Source organism: Sinocyclocheilus grahami, unplaced genomic scaffold (genome assembly GCF_001515645.1).
Source record: "Sinocyclocheilus grahami isolate Dianchi unplaced genomic scaffold, SAMN03320097.WGS_v1.1 scaffold175.1, whole genome shotgun sequence".
Lineage (NCBI taxonomy): Eukaryota > Metazoa > Chordata > Actinopteri > Cypriniformes > Cyprinidae > Sinocyclocheilus > Sinocyclocheilus grahami.
Genome location: NW_015505354.1, coordinates 26783 through 38953, shown reverse-complemented (window position 1 = coordinate 38953; position 12171 = coordinate 26783). Strand labels below are relative to the sequence as shown.

The 12171-nt window shown below is 36.0% G+C and overlaps 1 protein-coding gene across 1 annotated transcript; it reads right to left on the bottom strand.

The window, feature by feature from the left end:
• Nucleotides 1-350: 350 nt before the first annotated feature.
• On the bottom strand, nt 351-11346 carry LOC107593627 (zinc finger protein 502-like). The gene is made up of 4 exons (XM_016283429.1): nt 11335-11346; nt 10513-10580; nt 3613-3670; nt 351-2964 (listed from the first exon to the last, which is right to left on the bottom strand). Exon 4 carries the CDS (start codon nt 2785-2787, stop codon nt 1483-1485), a length of 1305 nt encoding a protein of 434 aa, XP_016138915.1. The 5' UTR covers nt 2788-2964; nt 3613-3670; nt 10513-10580; nt 11335-11346; the 3' UTR covers nt 351-1482.
• Between the last annotated feature and the right edge of the window lie 825 nt (nt 11347-12171).

Sequence of the window (12171 nt, the reverse complement as noted above, 5' to 3'; positions counted from 1 at the left end):
GCAGAAATGTGTTCTTGAATCAACTCTTAGCAGAGAGTTCAAATGACATGAATAGAAGGATTAATAACTTCTGCTTTGCTCTAAATTCATCAGTTCATTAGTACAATTTCAAACATTCTGGTCATTATAATGGTTTTTATATATGGGTCCCTTTGGTTTGTGAATGCATACGGTGTCAACACCTAGCTTGAATAAGAATTTGAATTTCCTATCCAAAAATTGGAAAATGCAAATGAGAGATTTGGGGGGAAACATTTTTATATACAACAAATGCAACAAATATGAAACAACAGTATTCATTTGGTACATCTAAAAAATACAATTTGTACAAAAAAAACAAATTAATATGCGGTGTTCAGTCTGTGTAAAGAAAAAAACCCCTAAAAGTCTTACTTCCCTAATTGCAGCAGAAATGTGTTCTTGAATCAACTCTTAGCAGAGAGTTCAAATGACATGAATAGAAGGATTAATAACTTCTGCTTTGCTCTAAATTCATCAGTTCATTAGTACAATTTCAAACATTCTGGTCATTATAATGGTTTTTATATGGGTCCCTTTGGTTTGTGAATGCATACGGTGTCAACACCTAGCTTGAATAAGAATTCGAATTTCCTATCCAAAAATTGGAAAATGCAAATGAGAGATTTGGGGGGAAACATTTTTATATACAACAAATGCAACAAATATGAAACAACAGTATTCATTTGGTACATCCGAGGAGCCAAACGTTACACAAGTACAACACTCGAAAACTTAAAAGTTTAAAAAGTTTTATTTACTATAACTGAGCATTCTGAAAATTCTGATATACATTATACCTTCATTGTGGACACTCTCCTCTAATTATCAGTTATTAGAAAGGCTTTTCTCCAGGCATTTCAGTCAGAATTGTAATCTTAACACCATACTATTCAATTATCTACTTGAGTATTCTGTGCTTCCAACTTTGTTGCAACTATGTGGGGAGGTCTTTTCCAAAAGAACAGTGCCAGTTTGCATGAAGACCTTAATGCCTTTAGGGTAAATGATGCTCTGATGCTCTTGTCAACCATTTATTTTCAAAAGTATGACATTAATCACTCCTTTTGCAGCTATAACAAAACTCCACTCTTCTGGAATGGAAGACTGTTGCAGGGACTTGCTTCAGACACAAGAGCATCAAGAAGGTCAGGCAATAACATCAAGCAAAAAATTCTGGCTCACAGTCTGCATTCCCAATCCATCCCAAATGTGCTCAGTAGTGGATTTGTGCATGTCATTCACTTTCTTCAACACGGGAAACAGTAGAGCATTGCTTTGTGCACAGGGTCATTGCCCTGCTGGAATAGAAAAAGGGTCCTCGCTGTTGAGACAAAATTGAAAGCTCATAATATTTCATTTTATAGTTGAGCATTTCTATTTGTCTTCACTGAAATTGCTGGAATAGCCAAACCTGTTCATTACATAAGGGTGTCCATATACTTTTGGCCATTTTGTGGATCTCTAGGTCTGAGAACATTCAGTGGATTCATTTACTATTTCCAACGACATGCCATTATCAGCATTTTTATTAGGCTTTTCAGCATCAGCTTCTCCTTGCTGACTTTTAGAATCAACAATATTAGTCTCAGGAGGTTTTGTGCCATCCTTCTTAGAGTCTCCTTCATGATGATATTCAAGATGGCGATCTAAAGCAGAGAGGAACGTGAAGCGGCTTGGACAGAGAGGGCAACTGAGCAGAACCTTGCAGGGACTTCGCTTGTGGTAATACATGTGTCGCCGATAAACACTAAGTAGCCCAAAGACTCTACAACATTCTTTGCATTTGTATTTCATCCTTGTTTTGTAATTTCCCTTATAAGGAGAACCAAATAACAGGTCATCCGTCTTGGATGCAGGCTGATTTTCTTCTTCAAGTTCTTCTTGTTTACTATCACTTTTTGTTTGTGTTGATGCTTTCACAGTTTCCTGTTCATGGTTTTTAACCTCATGTTCTGTCTTTGACTCCCCAGGAGCCTTAGGTTGAAGCGCTGAACTGTGGTACATGGCCACATGCCTTGTGACATCACATCTTTGTGGAAAGTGTCTTCCACAGTAAACACAGGCATGCAGAGTTCCCTTATGGTAACGCATATGACGAGAAAGACTGCTTGAGTGTAAAAACACACGATGGCAGAGTTTGCAGGAAAATATTTTACCACTAAAATTGGCTCTGCTCACTCCTCTAGGTCTTCCTCTTATGCTTGACCTTAGTGGATCAACTCGCTGCTTTTGCTGTTTAGTAACAATTTGTCGCATTACACTATGGTAGTGCCGTTTCATCTTAGCCGGTAAACCTGAAGAGTCCTTTACTTCAAACTCATCTGGATGCTGTGTTTTTTGATGCTCTCTTAAATCTGAAATTTGGTTGAAATGTTCCCCACACAGGCCACACCGACATAGCTCATTGAGTGAATTACTGACATTTTTCTTACTTTCTTCTTCCCCGAGTACTTCCTGTTTTTGTGTTACATCACTGGATGGCCTGCTGATGCGAGAATGACTGTTTAGGTGGCTTTGCAAGTCAGACAACCAAAAGAAGCACAAGCCGCAAATTTTGCAACGATAAGACCTGTCCATATTATTTCCTCGATTTTCCTCAGATCTACTCAAAGTCTTGGAACCAACAGATCTATGCCACTGTTTTTGATGTGACAGTATGGTCTCTTGTCTTAAGAATCGCTTTCCACAGTGTCCACAACTATAAAAGCGTTCATGAGCATGGGTTTGAAGGTGGCTCTGCAGACTTTCCCGGTCATTAAACACCATGCAGCACAGAGTGCATTTGAACCCCTTCTCAAGGGCACGGTACTGCTGATGCAGTTGCAAGCTCTTTGGGGTTTTGAACACTTGTTCACATCTTTCACACTTAAACTGAGTATACTCCTTCTCTGGTATCTTATATGAAGTCAAGGCTTCTTGATTAGGGGGTTGGTACCATAATGACTTGGATGAAGGTTTTCCAAACAAGAAAGTAAAGTTAGACAACACAGATCGATCAACAACAGTGAGCATTCCGTTTTCATGGAGAGCAACCTCAATAGATGTGTTGATACAACTACCATTACTAATGCTTAAACCATCAGAGGAAAATATCTCAGTAAGTCCATGAATGGCCATGTGTTCGACTAGTTTTTGGTACTGACTAAACCCTTCACCACACTCTGTGCAGATGAAGGCATCTCCTTCACTTAACTCTTGTATAGAGTCCATTGAATAAGCCATCATGACAAAGCCAAATGTAGCCTCTTTTGAGGTATAAAGTTCAATCGTTTAGGAAACAGGGAACATGATATATTATGTGAGATGTTTAAAAAAATACATCAACGACTACTGGAATTATTTTCCAGGAAATAAAGTCCAATCTCACTTCAGTTGCTATAAAACAAGGCTAAGTTTCTTTATACATTTAATAAAAAGCCAAAACTGGTAACAATATTTCTAAAATGGCAACTCTACCAAGCTCAATAAAATAGAAAATTCCAAAAAGAATTAAAAATCTATCCTTAAAAGTCTTTGATTATAAAATCAATCATCAATTCCCCCAACTCCGTAGGAAAATGTGACATTTGAGCATAATACAATGATGTAAACCTCGTTATATATGGCCTGCCTTGTTTGAAGTGCTGGGCCACAATTCAGATATTGCCATCTGTAAAAAAAGAAAAAGAAAAAAAAGAAAGGAGAGGAAACATAAGACACAAATACATTTTGTTGCAAGTGATGTATCTTTGCATAATTAAAATGTTTAGCTTTTTCATAATTCATAATTCATACCATTAAACAATCCACTTAGGCTTATGATATTTCTGGGAAATGCAGCCGAGGGCAGTTATTAGAGCAACATCTACATTACCTAAATGAGCCATATGTACTACCATTGTGGTATTTGTGTTGGGGCTAGGTATAGATATAGATTTTCCAAATTGTTGTGAAACTGACTCACAAGCTCTCAATTAAGAGTAATTGGAGTACATTTTAATAATAATGTTCATTTTATTTACAAAAAAACTGTCTCTCAGATAATACTGTAAATTATACAGGGAAATTTCTAACTTGGCACATTAAAACTTTTTTTAATCTTTATAACAGTATTCCATGTAGTGAAAGCAACACAATTTCTATTTCAGTATGTTTTTCAGTGTTATATAAATGCTAAATTAATATAAATTACTGAATCCAACATTTACACATTCTTTTTGATAGCACAATAACATGATGAAAATTACAGGCCTCTCTCATCTTTTTAAGTGGGAGAACTTGCACAATTGGTGGCTGACTAAATACTTTTTTGCCCCACTGTATATATATATATATATTTTTTTTAATGTAATTCATTTTACAATGCCATTTTTCTGCACAATTGGTGGCTGACTAAATACTTTTTTGCCCCACTGTATATATATATATATATATATATTTTTTAAATGTAATTCATTTTACAATGCCATTTTTTATTTATTAAAAATAAATTTATTGCAAGGACAACATCATGTAAAAGATGGTAAATAAGTGTTGAAGCAAACTGATGTAGGTAAGTGTAAATAAATGCAGGATAGCAATTAACAAGCTGTTTGCATAAAAAATTAAGTAAATATTCACACTTTTGCCTGTGAGAAAAAGTTTCTCGATCAGCCTTTTGTTTCTATTCTGCACTACACAACATACATCATTAAAGCATTAAATTCCTTTTTAAGATAAGGGGGAAATGGAGACAATGGAAAAAATAATAATAATTCTGACTAGTAGTAAAATATTTGCAAAGGTAGATTTCAACAGTGCTTGTGCTTATTTGCAATGAATTGCAATTGCAATGCAATGTGCTTATTTACTTGTTAACACATTTTATGTACATAGGCATATTTAAGTGGGAAACTCTGAACTCTAGATCATGCACTAGTTGCAGAGTTGTGATGCTGGACGTTGCGTGGCAATTTGAAACATTGCAGAAACAATACAATTAGTGCTGTCAATTGAAAAAAAAAAAAAATAAAATCACACATTTTTTTCTGAAATTAAACGCGATTAATTTCACCTAACATTAAAGGTTTTAAATATACTTTTATATTGCAATAATTTCACATTCAATCTTCAAATTAATGTAGAAACAACAAAGACAGTATGTTTTTAATATTTGTTCAATGCTATCTACCAATCCACTAGGGGTGGGAATCGCAGGTTACCTTATGATACGATACGAATCATGATACATGGCTCACGATATGATAATATCACGATACAACGATTCTGCGATAATCAATATATTGCTAGACAATCCTATAATGATACATCACAATATCTGTCTAACTATGAAAACAAAATACCTGTGAAAAGGTTAAGTGCAAGTTTTCTCTCTTTATTCAAGTCCAAACTGTTAGAAAACAGCACAAAAAGTTCTGTAAATCAAAAAAAGCTCAAAAGTATTCTTGTAGCTTCGTAAAATTACGGTTGAACCCCTGATGTTACATGGATTATTTTACAGATGTCCTTGCTACATTTCTGGACCTTGATCGTGTAAGGACCCTTGCTGTCTATGGAGGGTCAGAGAGCTCTCAGATTCTATCAAAAAATATCTTAATTTGTGTTGCAAAGATGAACGGAGGTCTTACGGATTTAGAACGACATGAGGGTGAGTAAATAATGACAGAATTTTCATTTTTGGGTGAACTATCCCTTTAAGTAAATGAATCGTTTTATTCTTGGACTTTTTAAAAGCTTACACTTTTCTTTGTGTGTAAACCAACACATTTAACTGCTTATGAATGCCATTTCAAATGTAGACGCGCGGCAAGCACACACACTGCACACTTCTATGCCTCATTACGGCTCTGACAAGGTTTTATTTCGTCGTCCATGCCATAGGTGCAGATTTATGTTTCTGCCGGTCGGTAACCACTGCATATCACACACTTGTAATATCTGAGAGAGAGGGAGAGCATCCAGTTTTGTTCACATAAAACTGGAAATGCCGGTGACACTCACTCATATAGTGAGGGAAATCCACCTGTGATCCAAACTGAGTAGAGGTTAAACGGAATGAAATTATTACATTTCTGTATTTGAATACTACCAACCTTATTTTATTTGTAACATATTCTGTTGTATTTCTCTATGCTTGTAATTTGTGTAGTTTTTTTTATTTTTACTGGCTGTTCTCTTGTCTCTTTAATCATGTTTAAACTTTCTTAGTTAATCTAGTAGTATTTGCTGTGGTATCAAAGAAGTACTTCGCTTTAAGTAATAAATGGAAAGCAAGTTAAATTTAAACATTTTTCTTTTCTTGCTGATCCGAAAAATGATCCGATCCGTGGATCAAAAACTGTAATGTGCTCCGAACCGTGAGATTTGTGATCCGTTGAACCACTAGAGCTGATAGGTTAGGCTACTCACGGACTGAATATGTGCTCCGCAAAAATAACGTGATCGGTTATTACTACTATGGTGCACGCTGATAGCTGTTCAGGGACAGTTTTTTAGTTCTCATCTTCATAAACGTGTGTGTGTGTGTATATATATATATATAGCAGTTAGGGATGGGCGATATGGGCTTAAAAATATATCACGATCATTTCTGATATTTATTGCGATAACGATATCAATGACGATAATTTAGGGAATCCTGTTACTTTAGAGAAAAGTATTATCTTTCCTATTTTTACCCAAAATAGGGTGTTGTGAGCATTACTTTAATCGTTTAATTCATACTGGAAGCCGGAGGGTGCCCTTGCGCAGAAACTCCACATATGCATAGTAGAAGTAATACTCCAAGAAGAAGTATCCAGTGATCGCTATAGCTGAATAAAACGCAGATAAAGAAATTTTAAGTGAGGAAACCTGAAGACAATAAACATGCCATTGCACAAAATATATGGTATCTGTGTTAGTGTGTTAATTTGTGCAATGATAACCTACCAGCAATGTAAATTATTTTTTTAAACATATTAGAATGAGTACATTACAATATAAATGTATTAGCACAAGTACATTATTATTTATGGGCTTAAAAACAAGATGCAAACAATCAGAATATTGTACCTGGTGGGGAGTGCACAATGTAAACATGAAACATATGCCATGACCTATATTGTACTGTGGTACATTTATGGAGGCCCTTCATAATGCAGAGGTCAACTGCCTGCTCTGCCAATAGTTAGAAATGGCACTATAGTAAGCAGTGTTTAATAAACAGCTGTTTTTCTAAATTCTGCTGAGGTGAAATTCAGTGCAGTCATGTATCGTGATACATATCGTATCGTGGCCTCTGTATCGTGATACGTATCGTATTGTGACTTTGCTGGTGATACACAGCCCTACTCCACACAGTCGTTCACAGAAATATGTCAACTAGACTTTATCGTTATTATCGCGGGAAGACGAATTCTTATCGTGTGGAGAATTTTTACCGGTATATCGCAAACAATAAGATATCACCCATCCCTAATAGCAGTAGACCTACTACAGTTTCTGGAAATCAGTTTATCCTTTGGTTCCTTGTGCTTCCCCATCTTCACAGAGAACGCGGTTTATGGTTGCTCAGAGTGCTTTGGAAAAAAGGTGAAAATGGCGCAGACATTCCACGCATTTTTAGACAATGCAAGCAGGGAAATCTATTTAGAGTGCCTTATTGTAATTAAAATATCGATATTTGGCACCAGTGAATCGATTCTCGTATCACATGGAGAAGGACAACGATATAACATATCGATATTTTGTCCCACCCCTACAATCCACCAATACTACTGATGTCTCTATGAAATAGTTCCCCCCCCCCCCCCCCTGATATTTAACCACTGACTATAGCCACTCAACATTACAGTATAATTGAGAGCTAGCAATTTTAACATTTATTAGACTAAAAAAAATAATTTCTAAATTAATTTAAGTTAACTTAAAACAATCCTCACATAAACCCATTATAATAAATGTCATATTTACATCTGCCCTTTTGCAAGTAGTAAATATACAGAAATTAAACAAAGTTATCAAACACTAAATTCTAAATTAAATATAGATTAATCTTTAAAGCTACAAAAGTTATTGATTTCCTCTTTTTCTTTTGTTCTTTGATTAACAGACATCACAGCAGCTGGCATATTAGGTTATTTTGGCTGCTTTAAGAGCTGCCACTGCTGAACATGACGCGGATCAGGCACGCATCATATTTTCTCACAACTCTTTACCTTTTCTGACTCACTTCAGGTCTTAAAGTCTCTACTAATGAGTTGACGTGTTGAATCGGCTGTGTTAGATGAGGGAGACAGTGCTGTGCTCCAGGACAGTTTTGAAAACCACTGCATTTCAGAGACATGTTATTAAATGTGACTGATATATAACAAACATGCACAGATTTAAGGCAGCTTTAATCACCGGGTTGGTAACTTTAGGACTTAACTGACAACATAACTACAACATTGCATGCTCGTAGTGTCTTTTGCACTTTAATATGAAATGATAAACAACGTGAGCCTCCGCATTTGTGTGTGCAACTGAAAAGCACGTGCTACGAGCACAGTATGACAGGACTGCTGACAGGACAGGGAAATTCGTTTTTACTGACATGGCCTAACTAGGGCTGGGTATCGAGCTCGATACTTTTTAGGCACAGATTGAATTGCCTCAATACCATCGAGTATTGAAAAGTGTCTTGTCATTCGGTACCAAATTTCAATACCTAAGGGGTTAACCTGGTCAACGTCAGTGAGCCAGTAAGCGTGCAGCATGCTTGATGTACTTAAATCAAGTGCTGGTGATTGGCTCTGGGGAGGCATCCAGGAAAAACACTAGTTTACGCCGGTTCCACCCAGAGACGCGGCTCACACGTGAGGCTGTAGTGTGTAAGCGTCCGACCCCCATAGATGTAAGGCTACATTTACACTAGTGCATTTTCGTTTAAAGACAGTGTTTTAAAATTAAAACGATCCTCGTCCATTCTGGCGTTTTCACAGCGTTTCAGAAAAGATCTCCATCCACACTACACGACCGAAAATGCATGTTACGTGACCATTCATGCACACTGTAGCATCATGCTACATAAGCCAATTTATACGATTTATACTACGCTTTTACTCAAAACTCACTTTAAACCACCACCATTGAGTGTTTGTAATAACTTCCAATAGCGATCTAATGTGTGTTCTGGCCATATAATGTTGCTGAAATATGCTATTTGCAGCCTTTTATATCAAGCTAATCGCTACACTTGCTTATCATTTCTCATGTAAACACCCTGTATTATTATGAGCACAGGCAGAATCTCATGAAAATCACATACAAATCATATACTGTAATAATTGCGTGTTTATGAGGTTCATGTTTCATCCGTGGAAATGTTTTCCTGGGTTTCTTATGTACAGAATTGAATGCGGAAGTGAAAATGGATGTTCGCAATCAGAAAAAGGGTGGGTTATGAACGCGTAATATGATTGACACATGAGCACTGAATGAGTTCCTCTTAGTCAGAACAGTGATTGCAGAAGAGAAAACATAGGCAGACAGCGCTCATCAGTAAATCAGCGGAAAATGAATAGAAATTATGATTCTGTCTAAGCTATACGTTTTTAAACAAAATCGCACTAGTGTAAATGTAGCCTAAAAAATTTGGAAACTGAAAACTATTTTAACTTTATTAAAACTGTGTGCACTGATTTATTGTGTTGGTTACATTTTGTTCCTTTGTGCAATGGCTCAGGAGATCAGTCTTTGAGTCTGAAAAAAAAGTCAATAAGGTGAAAAAAATAAAACCAAAAAGTTTTTTGAGGTACTGTAATCTTGTTAAAATGGATTTCATAAAATTGGTATCGAAAAAAGTATCGTTCAGGAACCAGTATCGAAGTCAAGGTATCGGTATCGAAAATTTTTGACCGATACCCAGCCCTAGCAACATCTCATCTGACCGCAGTTCACTGTTGTTCTACTGAAGCGCCCTCATCACCTGTACCTTTTCCGTGCTCATTTGACTAGCGTCTTGCACTGAGGCGAAGTTGGAGTGCGCGTCTGAAAAGTCTCCCGCTTGATGTGGTCTTAAAGACAGAAGCAGCAGTTGTGAGTGGTGTGGCCCACCCTAGCTCCGCCCCCGCGTTAATTGTGTTAAATATTTTTAACGCGTTAACCTGAAAATACTAATCGCCTGCATTAACGAGCTAATTTTGACAGCACTAACTACAATATAATACAATCAATCTATAATCTATTGAGACATCAGGGAGAGGAAAGCAAGTCTGTGGTATAAGTTGTAGTGTTAATTACTCAACTTTTACAGTTTGATCATGTAACAGTTAGTTGTAATACCATGCATAAATAAGAGATTAATTTTTAATTCAGATGTAGTTATTTGGGTTTGTTCACAAAATAATATTTTTGCTTTGTTTAGGCTTCTTATTTATGTTTCTGACTTGAATGTGGTATGAGTTCCCCAGGTGCAATGGAAAACACAATTTTTTCTCATAAAAATGGTACCTAACAAGTGTACAAAACAGGAAATCAAGTTTTACTCACCGCAAACCTGATGTTTTAATTGTGATTACTCTTCCTTTAGGGCAAACCCTAGAAATCCCCCAGTATTTCTAAAGAGTGACAGATAAGAAAACAACAGTGTAAAACAGTGTCTGGTACATTTCCTTACTGTACTGACAATTAAAATGTTTTTTTTTAGAGAATTTCATGCACAGACAAAAACACAACACAGTAGCGTTAGTAGAATTAATCTCATAAAGGACTAAAATCAATGATGGTTACACAATACACAACAATGGTGAAACTACATTATCATTACATTTATTAATTCAGCAGACTATTTTATTCAAAGCAGCTTACAAAACGTGAAACGTCATAAATATTTTATCTTAAGAGCTATAAGCTCAATTGAGTATTGAGTAGCAAAAAGTAATTTGTTGAGGTATTTTTAGGTTCCTGACATTTAAAGGGTTAAGGCATCGTGGTATCTTAACGAGTCCAGCAACCAAATCAGGCTGATTTTCGATCTCAAAGGAAGGCATGTAATGGTGTCCTTAAAAACAATAGCAACCACAAATACAATAAAGGTATACTGGCGGTAAATGTACACATCTATTACACATCTATTGTACAGCTCAAGCCAAATAAAACGCAACACCATTAACTGTTACATTAGTAATCCCACATTACAAGCCTAAACAACACGCTACGTTAGCAAAGTTGATTTACTAGTAGATTACACACTTGTTACGATACGTAAGTAAAACCCAACCGGTTATGTGTGCAGGATATAGAACAAAAAAATCAATGCTTTCATAACACAGTATGTACAAATGAAAACAGGCACATGTATCTGCGAATTACCTCGTCGATAGATGTCACTTCTGAAGAGGCTCAAACGCGGGTAGCAACTTTCCGTCTCCTTTCTGTTTAGTGCGTAGCTGTAGTGCAATGTCTTGCGAATTCAACGTTTATCGTACATTGGTTTTGACCAGTCAACTGAACTAGTTGTGGTTTATCTCAAACAACTATAAATCCTCGAGAAAAGAAGGACGTGGAAAGCAAAAACGAAAGCTTCCTTTTGGCATTCTTCTTCGTGTGAGATGTGCTTTGCTGCTTTAACGCCACCCACAGGACTGGAGCGTGGAAAATCTATAAAATAATTGTTTTTAATTCATTTGATATTTGGTTCATGCATGTACTACTTAAATCATGTTATCTAAATCTGTTGCTTTGAGATAATTTGGCACTGCATTATGTATTATATACATTTGTCTGTGCTGGAACTGGAACATTGTAAGACGCTTTTTTATTTAAACTCACAGTTTACTTTATCTTTATCTGTGCTGTGCCGTGTGGGAGGGTAGTTGTCATAAAATCATTTTTGGAAGAATAAAATATGATCTATTATGGGAAGCTGCTTTACCTTACAATGTGACATGCAATACTTCCCTTTTGAAAATTAACCATGGTTTTACTACAAATAAATCCATGGTTACTGTAGTTAAACCATGGTAACCACAAATTAACCATGATTTTGCAACACAAACCATAGTTTAACCATGGTATTTGTAGTAAAACTGTGGTTATGCACATTATAATCAATACACCAAAAAACCTAGGTTATAGTACACTTTTACTAAAATAATTTACTATAATAAAACCATTAATTTTCGTAAGGGTTCATTCAAAATTATTTGC

Excerpts from the sequence above, each read along its gene's own strand:
- LOC107593627 (XM_016283429.1), bottom strand. The coding sequence starts at position 2,787 with ATGGTGTTTAATGACCGGGAAAGTCTGCAGAGCCACCTTCAAACCCAT.